The sequence below is a fragment of the Fundulus heteroclitus genome, chromosome 6 (genome assembly GCF_011125445.2).
Source record: "Fundulus heteroclitus isolate FHET01 chromosome 6, MU-UCD_Fhet_4.1, whole genome shotgun sequence".
Taxonomy (NCBI): Eukaryota; Metazoa; Chordata; class Actinopteri; order Cyprinodontiformes; family Fundulidae; genus Fundulus; species Fundulus heteroclitus.
The window spans coordinates 21,286,321-21,311,787 of NC_046366.1; the positions used below are offsets into that span (position 1 = coordinate 21,286,321).

At 39.5% G+C, this 25,467-nt stretch overlaps 2 protein-coding genes and 1 long non-coding RNA gene across 3 annotated transcripts; 2 read left to right on the forward strand and 1 right to left on the reverse strand.

Moving 5' to 3' along the window:
* The first annotated feature begins 1,606 nt into the window (after positions 1–1,606).
* On the forward strand, positions 1,607–10,219 carry thoc1 (THO complex 1). The gene is made up of 21 exons (XM_012855336.3): positions 1,607–1,683; positions 1,873–1,946; positions 2,591–2,651; positions 2,744–2,813; positions 3,018–3,136; positions 3,250–3,298; positions 3,377–3,472; positions 3,642–3,724; positions 3,813–3,886; positions 3,979–4,087; positions 4,648–4,782; positions 4,905–5,005; positions 5,100–5,166; positions 6,438–6,488; positions 6,615–6,685; positions 6,802–6,897; positions 7,398–7,463; positions 8,193–8,276; positions 8,376–8,523; positions 8,623–8,707; positions 9,669–10,219. The coding sequence occupies exons 1-21, from the start codon at positions 1,636–1,638 to the stop codon at positions 9,944–9,946; spliced, it is 1,965 nt and encodes a 654-aa protein (XP_012710790.2). The 5' UTR covers positions 1,607–1,635; the 3' UTR covers positions 9,947–10,219.
* Positions 10,220–10,657: 438 nt separating this feature from the next.
* On the reverse strand, positions 10,658–23,166 carry usp14 (ubiquitin specific peptidase 14 (tRNA-guanine transglycosylase)). Its single transcript, XM_036138321.1, has 16 exons — positions 23,025–23,166; positions 21,979–22,124; positions 20,302–20,334; positions 18,627–18,731; positions 16,875–16,978; positions 16,679–16,737; positions 16,451–16,581; positions 16,281–16,361; positions 16,047–16,129; positions 15,792–15,906; positions 14,490–14,555; positions 14,295–14,387; positions 14,076–14,204; positions 13,922–13,982; positions 12,666–12,773; positions 10,658–10,902 (listed from the first exon to the last, which is right to left on the reverse strand). The coding sequence occupies exons 1-16, from the start codon at positions 23,038–23,040 to the stop codon at positions 10,757–10,759; spliced, it is 1,476 nt and encodes a 491-aa protein (XP_035994214.1). The 5' UTR covers positions 23,041–23,166; the 3' UTR covers positions 10,658–10,756.
* Positions 18,771–19,477, forward strand: LOC118563447. Its single transcript, XR_004931229.1, has 3 exons — positions 18,771–18,991; positions 19,066–19,133; positions 19,459–19,477. It is a non-coding gene; the product is annotated as an uncharacterized LOC118563447 (long non-coding RNA).
* Positions 23,167–25,467: the final 2,301 nt, after the last annotated feature.

The window sequence follows — 25,467 nt, forward strand, 5'->3', positions numbered from 1 at the left end:
CCAGCAGCAAAGGGAAAGGCAAATGGAAGCACGCAGATACACACAAAGGGAAAAGTATGAAAAGGAAAAAGAAGAACAAGAGACTGTAAAGTGAGGCTAAATTTACAGCACAAGGAAAAATACTGTACAGCTATTAAAGATGGCATAAAGAAACGTGCAACTGAGTAGGGTGAGTAAAACAGTCTAGAAGGTGTGTGTGTAATGTCAGAAGGGACAATGAATAAATAAATAAATAAATACATTAATTAATTAAACACAGGGATTCATGTCAGGAAAAGTGGAGTCAGAATAAGTGATCAATCATAACTTAGAAGTATTTGCAAGCTCAAACTGCCTGTGGCAGAAGCAACTGTGTGCAACACTGCCACCATGTGGTCAATGTTAGCATTAGTCCTGCTCACCTTAGTCTCTCCCGGCAGGCCAGAACCAAGTGAATAATGCCATCATTGAACAAATAATAACAAATTAACAATAGATTATTTTAGCTAATTAAAAAGAAGGAATTCCTCTATTGAATGTAAATGTCTGATGCAACATTCATAAATGCAAAACAATTATATTTTTTAGGTTGTGATTACAAATGTCTTCAATAGATTTTTATGTCTACTCACTTAAAACGTTTTGAGTAATGGTGTGTGCATCACCAGCAAAGTGAAAAAGGTAATTACTTGTAATTTTAGGGAGAAACATGCTCTGCATCACAATAATTTAAAAAGCAGTAGCAAACTAGTTGTGTTGAAGTAGATGCACCTTTAAACAAATACTTTCATAAAACACTTTTTGATGTAATGTCATTTTTTTTTTTACTGATAGTAACACCTCAATCAATCAATCAATCAATCAATCAATTTTATTAGTCAGCTGCAATTTGCATTACAATCGAAAATTCAGTTTCAGTACAACCGTCCATCGGGGGAACGATTGACTGAGGCCTTGCGTCACCTGCCATCAACTATGGAGAATATGATAAACTACAAAAAAAAAAATGCTGTCTAGGGTGTTGTTTTGATTGTTTAACATTTTCTCAGCTGTATCCTCTAAAGCCATAGTTTTAAGAGAGGTTGCCAGGGATCAAATTTAAAAGGTAACAATCAGCAAAAGAGTAAAAAAAGAAATTCTCTTAAGAATATTCATACTGTTACAGCACAGAAATGCATCCATAAATGACAAAAAATAAAAACACAATTGGTCACAAAGGAACTCCATTAGCCCCGAACATTACTGGTTGTGGTCCACAGTCCACAGTCAATATTTTTACTGTAGATACTCTAGATTAGTTAATATTGTTCTAATTGAACTGAAAATGTAAGTTGTTTAGGATATTTATTCATTTTACATTTATTTATTCCTCTTATAATGGGACATATAACATATGTCCCATTATAAGTGGAAGAGGTTTTGAAAACATGGTTGGTTTTTCACCTACTGTAGGGATTACAAATTAGAATCTATTATCCTAAAATAATTTTCTTCGGTTTTGAATGAGTCAATAATTGTGGACAACAATGGTTAGCGAAACGTAGTTGTATTTTAATATTTTTTAAGTGATACATAAAATATTAAATATATATTGAAATAAAAAAATGAATAACCCGGAACTAATCTTCAGGCACTTCCGGTGGCCCAGGCATAAAGATGTCGCCTCCCTTATTCAATTTTACCGATGTTAAGGAGAAATTTATGGTAAGACACGGCTAAATATTTATATTTGTCCGAACGGGGATAATGTTCTGGAAGTGTTTTTGATAATCTATCTGAAAAGGTTACCTTTTCAGAGTTACTGTTGGTTTGTGTTATTTTACGATAGCAGTTAGCATTTAAAGCTAAGCTAAGTTAGCATCGTTTCTCCTTCTTTCTGTCATGTATCTGCAGGTTGCTGCCAAACAGGCACTCTCGGGAAAGACATGCAAACATTTAATCGCTGTGTTTAACCAGATCTCCGGGAAGTAAGTTTGTGTTATACAATCTGGCTTAGTGTCCCATTATATCTGCTTAAAGAGGTTAATGTAACATTTTATACCATTTAAAGTGGCCTTTTCTGTTTTAAAAGGCATATAAACATAATTTTACCCTTTGAAATGTGAAGTGAATTGTATTACTTTGTTATAGGAAGTTTAATAAAACTGCTAAAGAGATGATTGACATTTATCCACATGCTGCATTTGGGAAACTAAGATTTTGATTTATGCATTTTGTCAACAATTAATTGAAGATCAAGGACATCTTCTCCACTTATTCCATATTATTAAATCCTGGTAAAATACAGTTCATAAACAATTCCAATCAAAACAAACATTGGCTCCTTTGGAGTAAAAAGGACTCTTATTCCAAAACCAAAATACGTGCTGTTATAATAATGCACTGGTTATTGCAAAGTGCTGCATGTACAAGTGTTATTTTAATTGTTTGTAGAATTGAAGAAAAATTTAAACGTTGTTTTATTTGGAAAAGACACCGGAAAGCGAAAGAGCCTTTAAAGCTTTTAAAGTTGATAGCCTCATATTGACGTTTAGTATTTTGTTGTTTCTTGGCAAAGTTTGTTCAATAAGGAGCAAATAAAATGAAGTAAAACTTGCATTTGTTATTCCAGTGAGACAGAAAAGAAGACCACACTTGACCAGGCCCTCCGGGGTGTTCTCGGCGATCAGATTGTAAGGCGCTTGGTTTTGTCGTTTTTAATGAATAACTGAATTATCAAGCTCACTAAAGCCTTTTTAATGATAATTTTCTTCCTGTACTGTAGGTGGAGCGGAAGATGAGCTGTGACGACTATCTGTCTCTCATTTACCTGAGCATCGATGCTGTTACTGAGGGTAGGGTTTAAGTTAGTTTTCCTTAATGTTGCTTTGCTCTGTGTTTGGAAAGGATACGACAGGAAATGCTGTAAAGCATTTCATATATCAGGATGAAATGGTCGTGAAAAAAATGTACTTGTACTAAAATTCTTTAGAAAATCTCAGGTCAGTTTCCTAAAAAAAAAAATTTTCGTCTTGTGTTGTTCCTCTGCGTGTTTGCAGGAATCTGCTCTGCCACGACCCCTTTCGTGCTGCTGGGAGATGTACTGGACTGCCTACCTCTTGATCTATGTGACAAAATATTCTCTTTTGTTGAGGAAAATGTCTCCACCTGGAAATCGGTATAGGATAAAAAAAACTATATAAATATATTATTAAAAGCAATGGAAATATTTATGGGTGATAATCTTGAAGAGTTGTTGACCGTTTTTTTGTTTTCGTCCTGTTCTTTTAGAGCTCCTTTTACACTGCAGGGAAGAACTACCTGTTAAGAATGTGTAACGGTAAAGAGCTCATCCATGTGAGTTTTTATACCCTGAAAGCACCAAGGTATCAACGTTGTTGGTTTTTTCTGTCTGTAGATCTTCTAAGGAGGCTGTCTAAATCCCAGAACACAGTCTTCTGTGGACGAATCCAGCTTTTTCTGGCACGACTTTTCCCTCTGTCTGAGAAGTCGGGTAAAAAAAACACACATTCTGTAGTTAGCGCTTTTTAGAATATATGCAGTATTATGATTACAAATTACAAATATATATATATATATATATATATATATATATATATATATATATATATATATATATATATATATATATATCTGGCAACCTTGTCCATGTTTTTACCCAGGTCTGAATCTACAGAGCCAGTTTAATCTGGACAACATAACCGTGTTCAACAAAAATGAGCAGGAGAGCACTCTTGGCCAAAAGGTGAATTTTAACACTTGATGTTAATCCAAAACTCGTTTCCCCAAAACTTTTTTTTACAACTTTTATTTTCATACCTCCATGTTCACAGCAAACCGATGAAAAGGAGGACAGCATGGAGGTGGAGGAGGGGGAAATGGGGGAGGATGATGCTCCGGCGCCCTGGTGAGCTCTGGGAAGATTGCTTATATTCTTACAATTTAAACAAGTTTTTTTCTGCTCAGGTGTATTAAATCTTATTTGCTGTTGTTTTTCAGTTCTATCCCGATTGATTACAACCTGTACAGAAAGTTCTGGACGTTGCAGGACTACTTTAGGAATCCGCTGCAGTGCTATGAGAAATTCTCATGGATGACATTCCTTAAGGTGACTTCAGCTTCCATACAGAAACAAAATACTTTCCAACTATTAGATCATAACAGATATGCAAGTAAAAGTTTAAAAAAATATGTAAAAGCTAATTAAAATGCATGTTTTTAGTATGAGTTTTAATATGAAACTATGAATTTCAGTCCTCCTTTCATTCATTTTATGTTTTCTGTTCCAACGTCTTAGTGTATTTTTGTTAAGCTTTGCTGTATATTTTTTATTATTATTTTTTTATGCTTATTCTAGATGTTATAACGAACAAAATGTAATTTTCTGTATAGTTTCAGTGTATTTTTCTTGTTTGGTGATATTTTGTTTCTGTGTTTAGAAAACCAGAATTTTAATGTTTTTACATTGTTCATATCTGGAGTTCTCTTACTTGCGTTCCTCCGTTCTGCATTTTATTTCTAATCTAGTTGTCTAACATTTCATTGATTTAGTGTCACGTTGGTTGGCTTCTTTGTGCCGTTGTGTTACATTTGAGTGCTCCGTAAATAAGATGTGACTGAGGAGTGACCAACCTGCTGCCTGGCTGTGCTGCTTTTGCTTCTGCTCAGTATTCAGATGAGACCCTAGCGGTTTTCAAGAGCTTCAAGCTGGATGACATGCAGGCCTCTAAGAGGAAGATGGAGGACCTCAGAGCATCGGACGGGGAACAGGTTTATTTCGCCAAGTTCCTCACGAGTGAAAAGGTTAGAAACTAAGCTTTCATGTGGTCAGTAAAAAGGTTGCACTCTTTGACATGTTTGTCTACGACTCACGCTGCTCTGCTAAAAGGTTTATCTTTGACTTTTTCCCCCTTCTTAATTTGCAGCTGATGGACTTGCAGCTCAGCGACAGCAACTTTAGACGGCACATACTCCTGCAGTACCTGATCCTCTTCCAGTACCTGAAGGGTCAGGTTAAATTCAAAAGGTGACGCTCGCCTCTGCGCGCGCTTTAAACTCTGAACACAGAGGATCTGGGCGTTTGAACACTCCTGCTTCTTTCTCCGTCTGTCCTGATGCAGCTCCAGCTGTGTGCTGAACGATGACCAGAGCGCGTGGATAGAGGAGACAACCAAGCTAGTTTATCAGGTCGGCTCTGCCTCACGTTGTTTTTCAGCTGCACGTTCACTCGTAGCTTTTTCCCGGTATGTCTCCGACTCATCTGACACGTCTCACCCACATTCGGATTCAGACTCGGTCCCGTGTTTGTTTGTTTGTCTCCATTTTTGGCTGTAAAAGGTATTTAATGCATGCAGATGATGCGTATCTATTTACTGAGGTCTGGCATAAAAAAAGACGATTCTAACAGTTGGCTAAAAGCCGTCGTAAGTGTTCCCACGGGTTCCCACGGGTCCTTGAAATCCTTGAAAGTTTGTGAATCTGAAAAAATAAATTCAAGGCCCTTGAAAGTTATTGAAAACAGCCAAAAAAAACACCTTGTCCTTGAAAGTCCTTGAATTTTTTTGTGGGGTTGAAAGTTCACACGGATGACGACTCATGTGTCATTATTTTACTACCACACGATCTTTTAAAATTAAGTTGATTCCGCAGACTTTTAATTTGCAAAAGTACGTTCGCTCTTCTTCGTTAGTTGGTAGGCTACGGTTTAGGCCTACGTGCGTCCAATAGGTTACATTCACGCAGTGTTGCCAACTCAGCGACTTTGTCGCTATATTTAGCGACTTTTCAGAGTCAAAGTCCAAAACTAGCTTAATCAAAGATGAAAGTAAGTGAAACAAATTGATATAATTCTGAACATCTCAATGCTGCAGTTTTCCATAAAATTCCATGAAACGGTAGGCTAATGTACATCTTATATGTAATGTAGTATGGCATAGCCATGTACTGTGGATATAAATGTAGGCTATGAATATGATCAATATCAATGTAGGCTATAAATTAAGTCCACTTTCTTGCATTGCTTCTGACCCAACAACTTCTACGCCGTTTAGTCTTTTAATGAATTTGCATTGTATTAAAATATGATAACCTATTCAGCGGTCACAGTGGGTAAATGTCGCCACGTGTGGTCCTTGAATTTGAGGAAATTGGTCCTGGAAAGTCCTTGAAAGGTCCTTGAATTTGATGTTCACCAAGGTGTGGGAACCCTGAAGAAGGTGTTGGGTAGTCTGGAAAAATACAGGAGTTGGCCAAGTTTTATCCAACGGTACATTAAATCTAATCAGCATCTCTGTCGGATTTGATTAGGATCCTTGTAAACCTTTAAAAGGAGTCCGAGTAATACAAACTGAAAAAGAAACTTGCTTTTAAACCGAAGACTGTTTTTCTTTGGCTGTAGTCGTGGCGAGAAGAGACGGATTAACGTGTTTTTGTTTTTGTTTTTTTTTCTGCTCTTTTAGCTGCTGAAGGAAACGCCTCCTGACGGAGACCGGTTCGCCACCATGGTGGAGGTGAGAGACGCTTTAGGGAGAAAGAGATATTTAAACAACCCCCTCGAAAGTCATTTTGGCACGTTCTTATATTTTTTTGCGCGCTTTGCCGTCCGTCTAAAATGTCTGAAATGTCATCTTCGGCAGCACATCCTCAACACGGAGGAGAACTGGAACGCCTGGAAGAACGAGGGATGTCCGAGCTTTGTGAAAGAAAGGTACAGAGAGACGCGTGGCCAGGCTCCCATTTCAGCGACGGGTGAAACGGGGCGAGGTGTGTGAACTTTTGCTGAAAAAAACAAATGTGCCCTGATGGGGTTTTCTTCTTGAACAGAGCGGTTGATGACAAACCCAAAAGGCTCTCCAGGAAGAGACAAGCTCCAGAGGACTTCCTTGGAAAAGGGCCAGACCGCAAGATTTTCATGGGAAAGTAGGTCACCTCTGCTGTACGTAGCGTAGATGTCACTTAAACGTCTTATTTAATCGACAACACACAGCCTTAGGTTTGATGAACCACGAGGGTTTGGAAGGATTTTAGTCACTTCTTTATAATTGTTAGTTCATCTTTCTGAGAGCAGCTGATTAGAACCCGGTGCTGCATTCACTTGCTATCAGACTCCCGGTATTTCAATTTCCCTCGGGTATTAATAAAGTATTTTCCAACTCAATTGAGTATTGACTAATTGAGACGACATATCCCTCTACATTTGCACAGTGCAATTATATCTGTCACCTTTTCTGTAATTAATTGAAATTAAAGTCCCAGCCCAATTAAATGTCAAACATCTCCTGACAGAATCGTCACTAAACCATCTGAGAGCTTGAGGCTCGGTGCTGTTAATGTCCGTTTCCAGAGCAATAAAGGAGATTATTTTGTGATGGCCGGTTGTTTTCTAATTTGAATCCCTTCTGTTCGCTTTGGTTTGTTAGCGACGAGTTGACTCGACTGTGGAACCTGAACCACGACAACATGGAGGCCTGCAAGTCGGACAGCAGGTGAGAGGCTCAGAGAACCTTTTACTTTTACGCGTTCATCTGATTTGTCTACAGATCCTTACAAAAGTCTGCATAGCCCTGAACCCACTACCACAGCTTCAGTGTATTTTATGGTGAAAGATCAAACAAAGTAGTGCTTTGTAAGTGAAGTGGAAGGAAAAGACCCATGGCTGTCAAATTAAACCTAAATAATAATTAAGATGTTGCATTTGTATCGAGCCGCCATTACTTTGATACCCCTAAATAAAATCTAGTCCAAGTAATTGGCTTTAGATTTACATTATTAACTATTTTAAAATAATAATAGATCATCTGTTCACTTTAGTCTCATGCTTTGTGGATTTCAAAATAAAGGCGTATCTTAAAAGGGACGTTCCAATCCAATTATATCCATTTTGCATCGATGTAATTGGATCGCTAATCATTTAATCAATATATCGACGTGGATCGATGGATTGTTACATCCCTCAGGAGAACATTAATCAGAGCATGGTAACTCTGGAGGAGCTGCAGAGATGCACTGCTCGACAACTATTACTGATGCGCTCCGTTTTTTTGGGGGGTTTTTTACGTGAAAGTGGCGAGAAGAAGGCTACTAAACTTTTCTTTTTTTTTAACTAAACGCTACAAACTTTGTGGTTTGTGACATGAAAGAGTTCTGACTATATGATTACTTTTGCACAGAAGCTTCAAACGTGGGGATGAGTATTTCTAACATTTGCTTTTCAGAGAGTTTATGCCGTCGCTGGACGAGTTCTTTGCAGAAGCCATTGAACAGGCCGACCCGGCCAACATGATAGAGGAGGAGTATAAGTGAGTGGCACCAGGTTACTTTGCTGTACCGGGACTCGTGACATTTCTGCTCGGTTCCTCGGTCTTTACTTTCTTTTCCCGCCCTGCCAATTCTTCCAGGGTTGTGCGTAACCCAAACTACGGCTGGCGGGCTCTGAGGCTGCTCTCCAGGAGGAGTCCGCACTTCTTCCAGCCCACGAACCAGAAGTTCAAAAGCCTGGCAGACTACCTAGACAGCATGGTCAGCAAGCTGGCCAAAGAGCTGCCGGTGAGCGATTTAACACGTTCAAAAGCTCAGGTTACAAGTTTAAAAGGGAGACAAGCGTTTAATGCCGCTGTCTGTTTTTCCTTTTTGAATAAAATGCAGAAGGATATCCCATCTGAAGAAATCAAGACAGGAGAAGAGGATGACGACGATAATGGAGACAATCTTCTTAAAGAAAGCAATGATAGTAAGTTGGTCCAACGTTTATTTTTATTTTTTTTTTAACCAAACAACGTTTTCAATAAGAAGTGAGCAGCTGATTTTCTTCTTTCATATTTTTAACACATCAGAATAAACGGTTATAATCATTAACTATAATTAAAGTTTCAGGTGTTAGTGTTTCTAACGGGGACTTTTAAATCAGAATTAAAGTGAGCTTTAAATTGTGATATATAGAAGCTTTTATTTGTATGTCTTTAATGATAAATATCATGGCTTACAGCTTAGCAGGAAAACCACTAATTCTGCTGTCCAGAAAATGAGAATATAGCAGAAGACGTATTTAAATAGGATTTCAAACAGAAATTATGTCCTATTGAAAATGACGTCTATGGTGTAGTTTATGCACTCAAGGATAATAACCAATTTAGATTTTTTATTTTTTTTTTTTTTATGTATATTGATGGCAGTGTTGGATTCAGTTACGCAGTAAAATAGAGTTAAACTTAAAGCAATTACTCTTTAAAAGTGGTAGTTTTGTGATGTTTTTTTAAAGAAGGTTGCAGTTTATTTTATTATTTTACTGCAGTGGGCTTTTGTTTGTTCAGCTGTCAGACTGGTTGGAGGTGTGAAAACTTTCTTTTGAATCACAGGGGAGGTCCACCAAGAATAGTTTAGGAACCACCGCTCTAGGATCTAGATTTACAAATGAAACCTTTGAAAAGAGAAACTGGCCCACTGAGCAGCAGCTCAGGTACGGCAGAGAAGTGATTTCTGGTGTGGTGGCGCCTGAACTTTTAGACCTTTTTCCATCAAAAAGCTTGGTTACAGCTTAATTTGGGATATTTTTCTGCAAGGAAATCCAAATTTTGAGAAGCTTTTCATTTGAATGATTTAATGATTTCCCTATTACAAGTCAGCAAGTGATTTTTATGAATGCACCAGTAGTTCATAGGTCCTGCTCTGTTTTTTTTTTTTTTCCCCTGAAGGTCCGAGCATCCAGAGTAAAAGCGTGACGAACCAGCAGATGGACGACATCGCAGCCAAACTGGGCGCCCAGTGGAAGATGCTGGCTTCTCATTTGGAGATGAAGGCGGCGGAGATGCGGGAGATCGAGACGGACAGCGAAGACGTGGAGATGCAGGCCAAGCTGCTGCTGGTGGCCTGGCAGGACAGAGAGGGACCCCAGGCCACAGTGGAGAACCTGGTGACGGCCCTTAACGCCGCGGGGTTCTCCCAGATCGCTGACTGCCTCAGTGAGGCTTAACGTCCCCGCCTGCATTACATCAGAGCATTTTTTTGTATCTTAGCATAGGGCTGAAACTTTTTCCACTGTAGAAATCCAATAAAACTCTCTTTTTCCAAGACGTTTACTTCTCATGGTCACAAAACAATGTCACGTTTTGGTTCAACTGTTTATTTTCACCAGCGATCAATAACTTATTACAGAGGGTGGATGTCTTGGATTTTTCACATACAGTCTGAAATCGGCGGCGTGGATAAAGCCACGGTTCACCACGAGGCCAACCTGTTCCCAAACCACTTCCCTGAAGAAAAAAAAAAAACAGCATTGATGGATATTTGGCAGACACGGCCTCATCTGTCGATACATTTCGAGAACAATCGCAGGAGGTGAAGCGAGCCAAGCACTTGTGACCTGAGACTGAACCCAAAGGCCCAAGAGGTGAACAGAGTGTTACGCGTCTGACTGCTGGGCGGTGTTTGGTTTGACAGAAGAAAAACGATTAAATGACTGAAGAGACACATTTTTGCTCTTATGACCACCTTTTGATAGGCTTTTAAAAAATATACAATGTGTATAAAACATTTAATGAAGCTGTAGACTTTAAAGGATCCAGTCCAGAGAGATTGCCTATCATCAGATCACCATATTCAAAGCACACTATGGTTGAATATTTAAAAACACAATTTGTTTTACAAGCATAAGTGTAGGTTACAAAAAAAAAAAAAAAAAATCAAATCTTTAAAGACACCAGTTTTATTGCACATCTATGCAGACAGTGCTTGGAAATGGCAATCTGTGTATGCGGGTGCTGAGGCGGACGTCTCCCAGCGGCTACTGCTCCTCCTCCAGGACTTCCAGCCGCCGCGGGCCGTACAGCAGAACGTAGGCTATGTGCCAGTCTCCTCCCCCCGACAGCCGCAGGATGTCCTCCGGCGAGACCACGCTTACCTTGTCGTCGTCAAACTTGATCCACTCGTCTGTCAAAGCACAAAAAAAAATAAATAAGATACAGATTCTAAGACGGGCTTTTCTTGTCCTACTCTGACTGATACGTTGCTCTCAGGGTGAAGACGCTGCATAAGGGAGAAAAACGTGCTGCACTGCAAAAAGAGAATAAAAAGTAAGTAAAAATTTCTTAAATGCTGTATTTGCTCTTGATTTGAGCAGGTAAATAAGATGATTTGCCAATAGAATAAGATTTTTGAACTTAAAATAGGAACAACTCATCTTATTTCAAGTGAAGTATATCTAATTTTCTTATTTTAGGGATAAAAATACTCATTCCATTGGCAGATCATCTTATTTACCTGCTCAAATCAAGGACAAAAGCACTCATTTCAAGAACATTTTACTTACTTGTAGTTCCCTTTTTGCAGTGTGCAGGTTCTTAGAGGTAGAAGCTTTCAAGCTGGATAGCAGGAAGGGATCATAATTATCCTGAACTAACGCGTCAAAACGCAGAAACGGCCTCCAAAAAGGTGCCTTAACCTCCATGCTGTCGCTTGTTTAATAGATTAACGACGGTGAGGGTTTATCCATGTTATTCAGAACATTTGTAAATAAGTAGCCAGATTCAGTTTTCCCCACCACTGAATGAAAAAAAAAATAAATGTTTTAAATAAGTTAACACTTCAGACAAAACTGCAGTTAGGACCTACTTTAAACAACGTCAAGGTGAAAAAGAAAAAAAATACGTCAAGGTGAGTGAAATCACTGACTGGCCAAGAAATTCTGGATTAATGTTTAATATTCACACCCTTTCTCCTGCAGTAATTCTGTTATTTTCTCAGTCTCAACACTCTGCAGACATCTTTAACCACACATATACGTAACATATGAACTACGACACCACAGGCGTCATATTCACAGCCTTCAAGTCTTGAACACAATGCAACATGCTTGACAAACCCATCTATGCTTAGCGCTTACACAACATTTTATTACTTAAAAAAGTCATTACTGAGCTTTCATTTTATACCTTATATTAGCGATTAGTGTAATTTATGAGAATGAGTGGCCTGTACTTACATTTTTCTCCTGATATTATGTGACTTAGTGAAGATAAGAGGTATTTATATATTGTCCTTTTAAGCAAACAATTTAAAGGGTTAGAGTTAAACCTTTATGACAAGACGACAGATTTCTGTCCCCATCGTTTGGTTTTCATGATGATTAACGACGTGGAATAGCCGCTGTCGGTGGTTAGCGGTAAATATCGGTCTCTGAGCGTCCGCCAGGTAGCTAATAGACTCTAAGGTCAATAATGAGATTTGAATAAGGCTGCCAGCATTTTCTAACGCTGCATGTTGAACTGCTAAAAAAAAAAAAAAAAAAAAAAAAAACTTTTCTAAAAGAATGAAACGCAGCAACTTTGCTAAAATATTTCCAGCTTTCCCTCATTTACAGTTGCTTTGTTTTTTACCCTTTTTTTGGAAAACTCATTTACTGAAGACTCACCTTTCTGCTTTCACTCATGCAGAAAATGGCTTCTTTACTCAGTAAAAACGTCTGCAACGATGCAGATATTGTTAGTACGACCTGGTAGCATCCGGCACAGATCATAGATCTGACGTTTAGCGCGATTAAAAGCTAAATGTGGGCTGATTGGCCAATCAGGGCCGGTCAGGGTGAGAAATTGTCCGAGTCTTGGTCCGTCCCTAATTACAGCCGAATCACGCGAGCGCTGAGAATAAAGGAGATACGAGTACAGGCAGCGATTATCGCTAACAGACGTGGTTACCTTCTTTCCTCTTGACCCAGCCGACATAATGGCCCGATGAGCTGGAGCGACCTTGGTGAGTGAGTACAGCCTGCAGGTCGTAGTAGCCGCTGTTGTTGGAACCAACGTCTGAAGGAAAGAAAAAAGAAATAAGTCCAATTTGTTTAACTCACACGGTGTTTATACGTTTTATCTAGATACTGAGCTCTGTGCAAAAATGGATTAAAAAGTTAAACCTGTGATTATAGTAATATCATCTTTATTGTCATGAAGAAGCTGACAATTTATTACTTGATAAGGAAGTGAGGCGTTTTACTTGTTTAATTATGCAGAACGCTTTAATAAATCGATTAGTTTAGGCTTTTTTTTGTAGCAACTCCAGACTCAGCGTTCCAGACTTTTCCGTCCTTTACCTTCATTTTAAAATTTAACGTATGCGATGTTTCCACATGGAGGGAGGATTAAATACGGATAGATAAGAGAACGTCTCACCATACTGTTAACCTCCTCTGGGAGGGACCGGTTGTGCGAGCGGGAGAGTTTGATAAAAACATGGCGGTTTAATAAACAGCAGCTCGATCTATCAACAAAGTGTTTTACAAGTTTCAGTGGCAGCAGAGGATGGTTCCCAATAAAAAGAGTACCGCCGAAAATGGATGGAGACAAGCCTTACAAGTGCTGGAAAAACATGGTGTGTGGAGGCTTGTTACGGACTTGGACAAGAAAAAAAAAAAAAAAGAAAAAAACGGGGAGGTGCTGGGAAGGGAGAGACGGAGAGACCGCTTTGGAAATAACCGCGGATGATCTGAACAAAGACGACGGTGGACACATAAAGTGTCCATGGTGCTCCTGAATGGGTCTACACGAATAACGGGGGAGAGTTCAGAGTTCAATAACAAGGAAATTAGAGACATGAAGAAAACTTCAACATTGAGACAAAGACAGCGGGATCCAGTCGCTGGAGCAACGGACTGCTGGAGAGACAACGCGACACTGACCGAGACTCCTGAAGGTCAAAACGATCATTCTGCATCACTTTCTCTCTTTTTGGACATTCCTGGGTTATTTTAATGTGTTGTGGGAAAACTGACATCTAGTGGCAGGATGCTGTTACTACACAGTTAAATAAATCAACATTCACAAAAGGAGGCAACGTTTCAGCCACTTTATACAATTTAAAAGGATATATGCCTCTACTTTATGACACAATATGTCTTTTTTGGCTCTTGAGTTTGACACGTGTGCTCTACAGAGTGTTTTAAAAGTTTTTCACATACCGTCGGGGAAAGAGAAAGGCTCGTGTTTTACTTCCTTTGATGCATCTGGCTTCTTCAACGACTAGTGGAAAACAATAAAATACACAAATAAGTGTTTTTCCTGAAGAAAAGTTCATTTTTTTTAAGTCAACGAACTTAAAAAATTTTCTGTCACTTTTTGCTGCTGTTTCTCCAGCTTCTTGTCCTCCATCTCTTTAAACTTTGACCTAATTGGCAACATTTTCTCCTGGAGCTCCGGGGTGCACAGCTCGTATACGTCCAACATGAGCGGGAACTTGACATCCTGCACAATCACACGATAGTTAGAGATATTTAGCGTCGACTAAGCAGTTATAGCAACACCGTTTGCACGTGACGATGAGGAAGGACAAACCTTTAGGACTTTAGCGTTGACAGACTCCTTCTCCTTGTAGAAAAATCTGACCATTTGGACGGTTAAGTAGGCGGGGAGACGGCCAAGTTTGGACTAGGGGATGAAATAAAAGCAAATGTCACATTTCAGTTCAATAACTTTAAAAAGAAAAAAACTACCACCTTTGTAAGTGGGCAGAGGGAGATTATTACTTACAGATTTGATATACAAAGCGTTTCTGTCCAAGGTTGGAGACATTTTTGTGATTTCTTCCTGCAGCCTCTGAGGGAACAGCAACAGGATTAGATCTACATCACCTGGAGGACCAACCACGACCTCAGCGGGTCCACAGCCTCATTACCTCCACTACACGTCTCACTGACGCAGTAATTAACGCACAAGTCCCAACCAAGGGTTGCCTGCATACACTGTGTGCAATTTACCGTATTTTTTGGACTATAAATCGCTCCAGAATATAAATCGCATCAATCAAAAAACGCATCATTAAGAAGAAAAACAATTATGTCACACCGGACTATACGCATTTATTCAGACATTTATTTCACACAATCCAAGACTAAAAACTGACATTTTATCTGATAACCGACTTATTAAATTAAACAGCTGCATCCACAAACGGCTGGATAACTTGGAACAGACCTGGGAGGATGAATGAGATAAATTAGCATCTCTAACCAACAAGGTTTTATTCAGCGGCCTGTTACGCTAAAAGTTCAAACTTACACTGAATTTAGACCGTGATCGTAACAGTGCTACGCGCTAAGCTAACAGTATGACACGGATGTCTCAGAGCCACAAAAAGCTCAGATTCATCAGTGAAGTTGTAACCTGGCCAGAGAACAGAGCTGTAAGCTAGCGCTAGCTGTTGTTAGCTTCACTGACAGCCCAGTAACACGGTTCTGTCTCAGTCTGGGACCTTCGAGCTGCACCACTCAACGCTCTGCTACGTGAATGAAGACTGAAACAGTAAAACAACATATAAACATGTGTTCAGTCTTTGTTGTCTACAAGTTATTGTTTCAATTCATTTTAAGTGGTACAGGAGCAGGATAGTTTTCACAAGCCTAGAGCGCCCTCTTGTGGCTATAGGCGGTAACGTTTACTCCTTGATTCATGGAGGTCAACATGAATTCCCATTTAGAATGTATTTATTTATTTATATATATATATATATATATATATATATATAGATATATATATATATATATATATATATATATATATATATATATATATATATATATATATATATATATATATATATATATATATATATATATATATATATATCTGGGTGGGCCAAACTATGGAAAAAAAAGTGTGACTTATAGTCCGAAAAATACGGTAATAATGCAAGTTTCTTCTTTTTTTTTTTTATTTAATAACTAAAATGATATCCTTATGCACCCAGATGCATTTGTACATCCAACCCCTGCGTGTCCTCGTTCTGGTCACAGCTGATCTCTCCTGTATCTGGCGGCGCTGGACGGTTCTTACCAGTCGTAGTCCCGTTGCGAGGTATTTAACTTCTTGGTTAATGAAGCAGCTGAGCTGGAGCTGGCTCTCTTTGCCCTTGATTGGCTCTTCTTCCTCAGACTCTGTGCATTTCATGCTGAACTAAAGAGTTAAGTCCAACCCTGGTGGAGTCCTCATTTAAAATCGACAAACTAAAAATCACAATTTATCAGGTCAAAGTCTTCCCAACTGAGAAAGAAATATGCCATTTTCACACAGAGACGCTGAAAAGGATACGAAGTTTCAAATTCTACACCGAAATACTGGTCAATAAAGTTCTTCTTTGAAGACGCGGAGGCAGCTCCACCTGCAGACTCAGTCTAAACATAAAAAAACAAAACAGAAACTTTTAATGTGAATAACAGTCCATAAAACACCAAAGCATATCAAGAGAAACCTAACAAAGATATCTGAACCTAATTATCATTATTATCCATTGCTCTGCCTCCATTTAATCAAAAACACATTTACCTCCATGGCGGTCTCTGGCTCAAGTGGTTCCAGCTTCTGCTGAAGTACCCTCATCATCTGCAGCCAGCACTCATTGGCATCCTGGAAAACAAGAGGGAAAAAATAAAAACATAAAACGTTGAGCTTTTGCGCAACGGTGAGCAACACAGATGAATTGAGGAGTGTCGGACCTGCTGAAGGTACTGTCCCTGGTCTCCCTTCTCAGCAAACTGTGGAAAGGCCATGTGGAGGAACTGCAGCAGGATTATGGGAGGAAGGCTGGACGAGGTTTTGTCCATAGTCTCGTATAAATCGCGCAGGGCTGAAGGTCGAAAAAAGATGGAAAACTAAATGAATCTTACAAACATCAACAAGACAGAATGAAACGCAGCGTTTAGCGCATAAAAATCACTACAAACCTGCTGTGATGTATTGTGCTGGTGCATTTGCTCCTGAAGATCGCAGAGCACCTGAATACCTGCAAGGAGAAGAAAAAAAAAGGTCCAACGGGAACCAGAGGGAAAAAGACAAATGTTTAGCTTTAGCCTAAATTAGTCAACATTATGAAATGTTTGGAAAGACTAATTAGCTGTGTGTTGGACTAGAACGACGTACCTCCTGAGAGCCGTTTTAAGCTCCGGCACCGAGCGTAGACACTGCACTGTGGCGTTCATGTAGCACGTGTTACCCAGGTTAGTCAGCCCACAAGGAAGCTCCATCTGAACAGAACAACGCCGAGAACGCCACAAGGGTATTAAGGTGATGTTGAGGAAACCGGGAAAAGAATAAAAGAAAAATATTAGATGATCCGAACAGACCAATCTTAAATTTAAGCTGCGATCGCTGATCCGGGACCGCGGTTAGTAACTATTCATTAAATATGTTGTGATACGGTGCAAATCTGCGTTTTGACATATGCAGCCAAAAAGAAACAGGTTAGTGAGCTTGAATCCGTCTTGTAAAAAGGAGTAAATTAGATGTTTTATTATTCATTTTTCATTCTCTCCCAGAGAGGCGGCTGTGTAAATCTGGGCTGTTACTGAGAACATTTGCTACTCTCTAAACGATGTTTGTTTTCTCACTAAATCAATGTCAATAGACCCCTTGCATCTGACGTCACAGTCACGTGATCGGGGGTGCGCGCCTCCATCTTGGTGGGCAGGCTAGCCTGACAGCCCGTCTACTACATGACAAAACGGGTGATTTAGAGCGTACTTTTAGTTAGTTTATTTTTGGAATCTAAGCAATGCCTACGACTTGTTGTGCTCCCGGTTGCACAGAGAGGCATTCCAAATCGTCGGATGTACGTTTCTGTCGTTTACCGAAGGAGAAAGGACGAAGAAAGAAATGGATATTTTCAATGAAAAGAGCGCAGGCAGACACTCCCAATGGACTGGGGGAGACAACATACTACAAGAGAATTTGCAGTCTACACTTCATCTCCGGTAAATTACAACTTAATTCTGCTCTAGTCATTGTTCTACTTAAATAGCGGCGGAGGGGAGGTAGCGATCGCTACACGGCCCAGAGAAGCCGCTGTTGCTGCTGTAGCCGCCGCCGCTGTCTGGAGCAGAAGCCTGCTCCAGGCAGCGGCGCTACACGGGCCGCTTCTCCGGCCCGTGTAGCGAGCGTTTGCTGGAGCCTTTTTCCTGATATAAAATAATTGCAGCCGTCCAGTGATTTCAGGGGCTTTCGTGCTCTCTTGTCCGTACTGGCCTGCCGTGTTTATAAGGCAGCTGTATGTCGCGGTACGAAACCCTTGTCAGCATTTCACAGACTCGCTCCGTCCCTTCAGGCTTTTGCTGTGTGGATCTGGCAATCTGATACCATCAACCATCAACTTACTCTTAAAACGATCTTGTGATACGTTATCTAAAGAAGAAAAATACGTGGAGAACTCGTCATTTTGTCAAATGGCGTGCCAACCAATATGGCCGCCACGCAAGGGGTTCTGGGTAACGGAGTCACGTGGTTGCAAGGGGTCTATGAGACAAAGTAAAAAGAATATGTTTGTCATTTAAAGATCGTAAAGGTGATAAGCCAATCAGCAGGTAAAGGTTTTACTAAAAACGAAAATCGGCGATAGGAGAACGGCCACATTAGATGAACATATTCTCGTTCTATTTTTAAGTTTTACATAGAAGAGCCTAAAAATATAAAATCTCTAATCCCAGAAAAGTCAAGTCTAAACGAGGCAAAGTCCTTCTGTCTTTCTCTGCTGGTCATGCTCTCATAAATAATTTTGTTAACATACTGCCATACATTTACGACAACAAAATGCTTCGCTGGCTTCACCTTTTCATTTCTTTCTAAATTCAGTAATGGCGTAAGGAAATGAGGGAAAGCAGACTTTTGTCAGGTACTGACCGCTGAAGCCAGCTGCTCCTCAGTCATGTCCTCCACGAACATGGGCCGAACCACAGGCTCCTCAGGCAGAGCTTCAGCGGAGCCCATCATCAGCAGAGTCATTCCCTAATGGAAAACAAAAATCACATTTGCACGACAGCTCAGTGTAACCCAGGTTTTTGGGGTAATCCAGTTATCTCTAATAGTTAAGGTTATGTCTCCCTTTCAATTTTTCATCCTGTTCACCAATTTTGTACTAAGTGTGAAATCCCGTGAGATTTTGTGGGATTTTAGTTTTAAAAAGTGGGGCGGTGCCCATTGTTTGGTCATGAACAAGGAAATTGTTTGGTCTCATGAACAAGGAAGTTCAGGGCTGGCTGTTGCAGGTGGGCTTTAAATCTGTTTAAATCAGTTATTTGTCATCTTTTGATTATACTATGCTCACTGATATGCCTTGCAGTTTCTAGATGCCTGTACTCTACACTGAATGGGTATTCTTATGGCTTAGAAATGGGAAGCAATGAACTGGTGAGTGTTTGTCTTATTGTTTGGAGCATGCTAATGCAAACATTAGCATGCTGAACTAAAGCTAATCCTATCTTTTGTTATTGACCTGGTACCATTGAGGTGATATTGTTCAGTATTTGAAAGATGTTTGTATATTGTCTGATGGTGCACTATTTAATGTTTTAGAATCAGATATTTATGCCGAAGAGTACTCTATTTGAATCATGTACATGTAGATTTTTTCCTATTGATTCCAATTACTTTAAAAAAGAAATGTTTGGAATATTAATGACTTAATATTTACTATTAAGAGGAAATGAACTTATTGTTGGACCTTTCTATACAGGCCAGGTCCTCATTTGATGGTGAGCTACCCACTAGGCCTTTAGGCCAAGGAACCTGGATAGACTGCTAAATCTCTATCTGTGTGATAGGAGACATTGTTGCCTGCCCCACCCCATCCAAAGGATTCAAGTCAACGTTTAAATCGACTAAGACTAGTACTTTGGACTTTTGGAATGTTACAACTTGGAATGTTACGGCGTGTGCAGGATTTTGGTTTTGACAAAGTTTGTCTGTATATATTGTAAATAGTCTTCGTAGTATAAATCACTTTCTGCACAAACTTACTGTCTCCAGTGTGTTAAATACAACCCTGATCCTCTCTGAGTCAAATCTTTAGGTCTTCTGGTAATTAGCCTTACTGTAAATAATTATTTCCTTATTCTAACATAAATTCAGTATCATAAATGCTACATCAGCAAGTCTGAACATTTATGCCCCAGAACAACTAAGGAGAATCCTGAGATACATTTCTATTGTTATTTAAACAGAGCAGTTGTTAGACCTGGAGAGCAAAGTAAAAACTCACAGACGACGTCATGAAAACCAAATGTGTGCATTAGGGCTGCACAAGTAATGGCATTTGTAATATAATGGCAATTTAAAAAAAACGCAATTTCCAAATTGCAGAGGTCAGCAATTCTGGGCTATGTAACAATTAGTTTTTCTATATATATATATATATATATATATATATATATATATATATATATATATATATATATATATATATATATATATATATATATATATATATGAGCGTGTAACAAAAGTAATTTGTTACACAAAAAGAGTTCTGAGGAGTAAAAAAATAAATAACCCACCAGGTAAAAAGATAAATACTCACATTTTTCAGTTTGATGTTTCCCCACTCATCATCCTAGAACGGTGAGAAAACATTCATCAGCTGGAATACAGGACACATCTGGGCCAAGCTTTAGCAAGCTCCAACTATTAATATGGGTTCACTTATATACACTGATACATCTTTGTTTTAAACAAACATTCAAAATAAAAAACACTGCCGTTTTTTAATGTTCTGTTGCTTCAAAACTGCAGCATTTTACTAGATGACAAAAAACACAGAATTGTGTAGTATACAGGGGTCTGTCATTGTGATCATTAAGACTGTGGCATCGGATAATCTTAAGGACAAGCGATGCCATCCTGACGCAGTATACTTTTTTTTTTTTTTACGCAGAAATCGAAGTAATTTCAAAACAGAATTAAAGAAAACATTTACACCACAGCCATGAGGAATAAACTGTCACTGTTAACTTTCTGTACCAACATCTGGGCCCCGTTTCAGAAAGCTGGGTTAGTGCATATTCTGAGCAAAATCCTGCATACTCTAATTTTTCAGTTTCAGAAAGCTCTGAAGCCTGGAGCCTGAGTCAAATTATGACAACAAATTACAACATGAAACCACACTGCTACGACACAGAGCTGTTTGGCTAAACTGGGGTTTTCCTTCTTTTTAGCTGAGCTCTCCAGAAGGAAGTGTCGGGAAAGGCGTGTCCTTTTCTGGAGCGCAAATACTCCACAGAAATCTGTCGGAAGAGGCTGACAATCCAATGAATCAAAGCATTAATTCATTCTGTATCACATTTTGAGACTTCCAGCTCTAATTTTCCCTCCATATATTTTTCTTTGCTTAAATAACGGCATCTCTACTTCAGCTTAAAATATAAATATAGCCGACATGATTAATATAACGTGAGGTTGGCACAAATTATACACCTCTAACAAAATCTGTGTCAAATCCTTTTTAGAAGGATGGTTGATGCCAAATTCTGGCAAAAAGATGAACAGATCAATTATTTCAATGACACCAACCCATCATTAACTGCAAATGTTGATTACAGCCAATTAATGCAGATTAATACCTGATTAAACTGTATTTTCATATTTCATGATTTACTGACACGTCCTTTCAATGCTCGTCAGGTTGCATCTAGAAACGTAATCAGTGCTTTAATTCTCCCGTCAAATAACTAATATTACTCGGCCGTTGACTTTTTTCAGCAATTTTCTGCAGCAACACCCTTGTTTCTTATGCTTTAATGTTCTCCATATGCCTTCATTGAAGATTTGTAATTCCACTCGCGGGAAACGCGCACTTCCAGGCGTCTTATTTCCTGCCGTTGGCATGATGAGTACGGTTATCGGCGTTCCATTGATGAGGGCTTCTTTCATGCTCAACTCAGGGTTGATTGGACGGCGAGTTTAGTTACCTGATTGATATAACCGTTCTTAAAACGGATAATGCTGACAATGGGAGTGAGGTAGAACTACTCAAGAGTAGATCGGCCATTCTTTCTAAAACGGGGACCTGATGTCAACAATAATAATAATATAAAACAGTTATAAGATCAATCACGTAACACAAACAAAGCTGTTCAGAGAAGTCAGTCAATTTTAATCGGGGGCTGTGGTTTAAAAATAAACCTGATGAAAGTAATACACAAGCGGGAAACCTCCTTAAAGCTCAGACAACCTGCAGCGCCATGTTTACTCGTCGTACCTTCAGAGTGCCTCCCTTCACCATGACCTTCTGTCTGTCAGGCTGAACTCCTGTCAGGGCGAAGAGCTGAGCCTTGAACACCATGGGTGGCTCCTCGGTGTTCAGCTCTACTGCATCAAACTTCTCTTTGCCCCATTTCACATTGACTAAAGGTGGAGGGGGTAAAAAAATAAAATTAAAATAAAATACATCATGAGTACGTGTTACTTTTTCGCATAGGAAACAAGTTCACTTGATCAGACTGGGTAGTGTGTATGACACAGCATCTTGTGGCTCAAGAAATCAGGCAGCTAGCCGGACAGACCCGCTGTCTGTTGGTTTCGACCACATACAGGAAGCTAACCACCATACCAGTCCGTTTAACATTACAAAAAAAGAAAAAAACAAAACTATAGTTTACAGATTCTTGTAATGTTACGGGTTAAGAACTTTAAAGCCTCGTCCAGTGGTAAACAAGCTGCTGTAAAGAACCGCCCCATGACTACAGGGAAATGGGCTAACTTTACTAACAATGCTAAAGCAGTTGGTGGTTTTTTTAAAGCGATTCGTCCGAAATGTGTAGGAGACAATCACAAAGTAAAACAACTGCAAAATCAGCTTGCCAAGACAACGCGTTTAAAGTGTTTACTTCTGACGTAGTGGTCGTAGAGCACCCGGTAAGCACATAAACTTTAATGTCGCCTCTCTGGGCTAGCTTGACAGCGGCTATGGCTGCTCTCTGGTTCTGTTTCCGAGATGCTAGTTAGCATAGCCGGCTTCGCAAAACACATTCTAAAGTTAAACGTGCCAGCACTCAAAATACAATACAGCCAACACGTTTTGTATGCGAGTTTCTTTCGCTACGACGTTTCTTGGAATTGCTTTAGCTGTTTTCTAGACATTTAGACGGTCATCCCGTGACTGTTAGCTTGCTAACAGCATAACGTGCTACACGGCTAAGCTAACCCCTTTACGCTGTCTCGCGAACACACGTGTAAGGTTTCGCCCTTTCGTTATGCCTCTAATAACAATCGTAACAAATGCGCCGGGACGGATTTACGCCATACCTGTAAACACCGGCATGTTTGGCGGTCTTTCTTTTCCTTGGGGGGGTCTTGATATTGTTTTCCCGTGTCAGTCTACTGGGGCGCGAACGAAGAGTTGGCCAGCCTGAACTTCATTCAAACAGGATGACGCTGCAACAACACGCTGGGAACTTATCGATGCGCTCGGCAACATGCTAGTCATCCTGCTTGGACACTTGTCTGAACATATTTATATGTATCAAGAAAAAAAATACATTATAAATAAATAATGAAAAAACAAAAAGCAATATCTTTGAAAAGTAAACTTATTTCAACCACACTGTGGTTCGGCCCACGTTTGTGGAGGACATGACTGAGGAGCAGATAATACCAAACAAACCAAGTAAAGAAAAAAAGAAGTAAACTTACGCATTCATTACAAATAGATGCATTTGCAACTGTATTTTGATCACGCTTCTTTTAGCTGATGAAAACACAATTTTTATTTCATCATAATTGCATAGGATTAAATACATAACCAGTTCTAATGCAGAACTGTTATGGCCAAATCAATTTATTCTATGTCTAGTAGACAGTGTCAAAAGGTAAGCCACAGCTTTTTGCTAATGAAGCTGGCTTTTCAGTGTTGTCAAGCATTCCAATGGAAAGTTGAGTGGAAGGAAGAAAAAAAAGGTGCACAAGCTACATGTGTCACCACGCTCTTGATAGGATTGTGAAGCGAAGTCCTTGAAGGATTTTAAAGAGTTTGTATATCGGCTGGAGATGGTGCTTCAAAAGCCGAGTCACACAGGCCCACCCAGAACATGTGAAGCAGTTGTAGCATTCTTAATGTTAAGCCACTCCTGAACCTGAGAAAAATATCAGAAGATTCTTAAAAGAGCGAAGGAGAAAAGGGACTGGGTCGTTGCTCAGTTCTCTTTGCAGATTACCGTGAATTTAGCATTTAATTTGGAAACCGAGGTTTGAGAGACATTACGAGTAAAGAGGCACATAATCCTTGAGATCCAGTGTCAAGTTTCCAAAGTCAGTGGTGATCTGAGGAGCCTTGTCCTCTGCCCAATGTGTTTTATCAAGTCCAAAGTATCTGGCTAGCAACCAGAAAATGTATAACTTTGTTTTAAAAAGGACAATGTACAGCTCAAGCCTAAATGTCACCATTTGATGCGCTGCACCAGATTATAGAAGAGCTTCCCTCCGCTGAGAAGTTTTTCATGTACACCTTTTTCCTCCACACAACTTCCTGTTAATGTTTTGATTGAACTGTCTGAACAAGCAGCTTTTTTCCTCATATAAATAAACAGAATCGAAAACCAATTACTCTCCATGAGAAGCGTATTAAAGAATCTGCTGTCAAGACAACAATCTCGCCCCTGACATAATTGTGGATTTAACAAGCTTTGGTTAGTCAAGCAATCCATTCAGAAATTTGGGAAGCTTCGCAAGGAGTGCACTGAAGGTCAGCGTCCGGTGGTCCAAAGTCCTCTTTTCACGTAAAAGTTTGGATTTCATTTATAAATCAAGGTCCCAGAGTGTGGAGAGACATATATGGTGTTGTTGGTCCACTGTTTTCTGAAGACCAGGAATCTACCAGAAACTTTAGAGCCCTTCTTGCTTCCTTTTTGCCGTCAAGCTTGATGGAGACGCTCATTTCATGTTCCAACAGGACTTAACACCTGCCCACCTCCCAAGGGTACCAAATGCTGGTTTAATGGCCATGGTGTTCCTGCTCTTGATTGGCCAGCAAACTCCCCTGACCTGAACCCCATAGAGAGTATATGGGCTTGTTGTCAAGAGGAACATTAGAGACACCTGAACCAACCAGGCAGTTGACCTGGAGGCAGCTATCAAACCAATCTGGGCTCTCTTTATTCTACACAGAACCACAGGCTGATTGCCTCTATGCCACGGCGCATTGATGCAGAAATTCGTACAAGAGGAGGGCCAACCAAGTAGTGCAGCGAAATAAAACACTTTTCAGAAGCCTGACATACGTTAAAAATGTCCATTTTATTGATCTTGTGTAATATTCTAATTTTCAAAGACAATGAATTTAGGGTTTGATCCAAATTCATAAAAATGACAAAAAACGGGCTCAAAATGTTTCACTCCATGCATAATTGATCTATTAAATAAGAGTTTCCCTTTTGAAAATGAGTGACAATATTGAACATTTGCACTTGTATATTCTTCCCCAGCTTAAAATAGATATGGCTTTAGTCTTTAGCCGCACCCTTTTTTTTTTTTTTAGATTTAGTTATTAGAAACAGATCATTTTAAAATAAAGAATAAACTGTGACAACTTTGGCAGAGAAAATCTACTGGTTCAAAGAGTTGAGTGTTGCGACTGTTTGACACGTCCCCAGAAATGTCCAGCTTTAAATGGATGAAGTAAACAAAACATGATAAAGATATGTTTATTGACACATCCATCAGTGCGGGGTCCAATGCAAATTAACCAAGACAA

Bases quoted from the DNA above. Each gene is read 5' to 3' on its own strand.
- thoc1 (XM_012855336.3), top strand. From the start codon at position 1,636: ATGTCGCCTCCCTTATTCAATTTTACCGATGTTAAGGAGAAATTTATG. The intron at 5,167-6,437 runs GTCGGCTCTGCC...CTGCTCTTTTAG, and splicing joins CAACCAAGCTAGTTTATCAG to CTGCTGAAGGAAACGCCTCC. The intron at 8,708-9,668 runs GTAAGTTGGTCC...TTTCCCCTGAAG, and splicing joins TCTTAAAGAAAGCAATGATA to GTCCGAGCATCCAGAGTAAA.
- usp14 (XM_036138321.1), bottom strand. The intron at 16,979-18,626 runs GTCAGTACCTGA...TGTTCTGTTCAG, and splicing joins AGGAGCAGCTGGCTTCAGCG to ATGGAGCTTCCTTGTGGGCT. The intron at 16,362-16,450 runs GTCCGACACTCC...CTTGTTTTCCAG, and splicing joins AGGGACAGTACCTTCAGCAG to GATGCCAATGAGTGCTGGCT.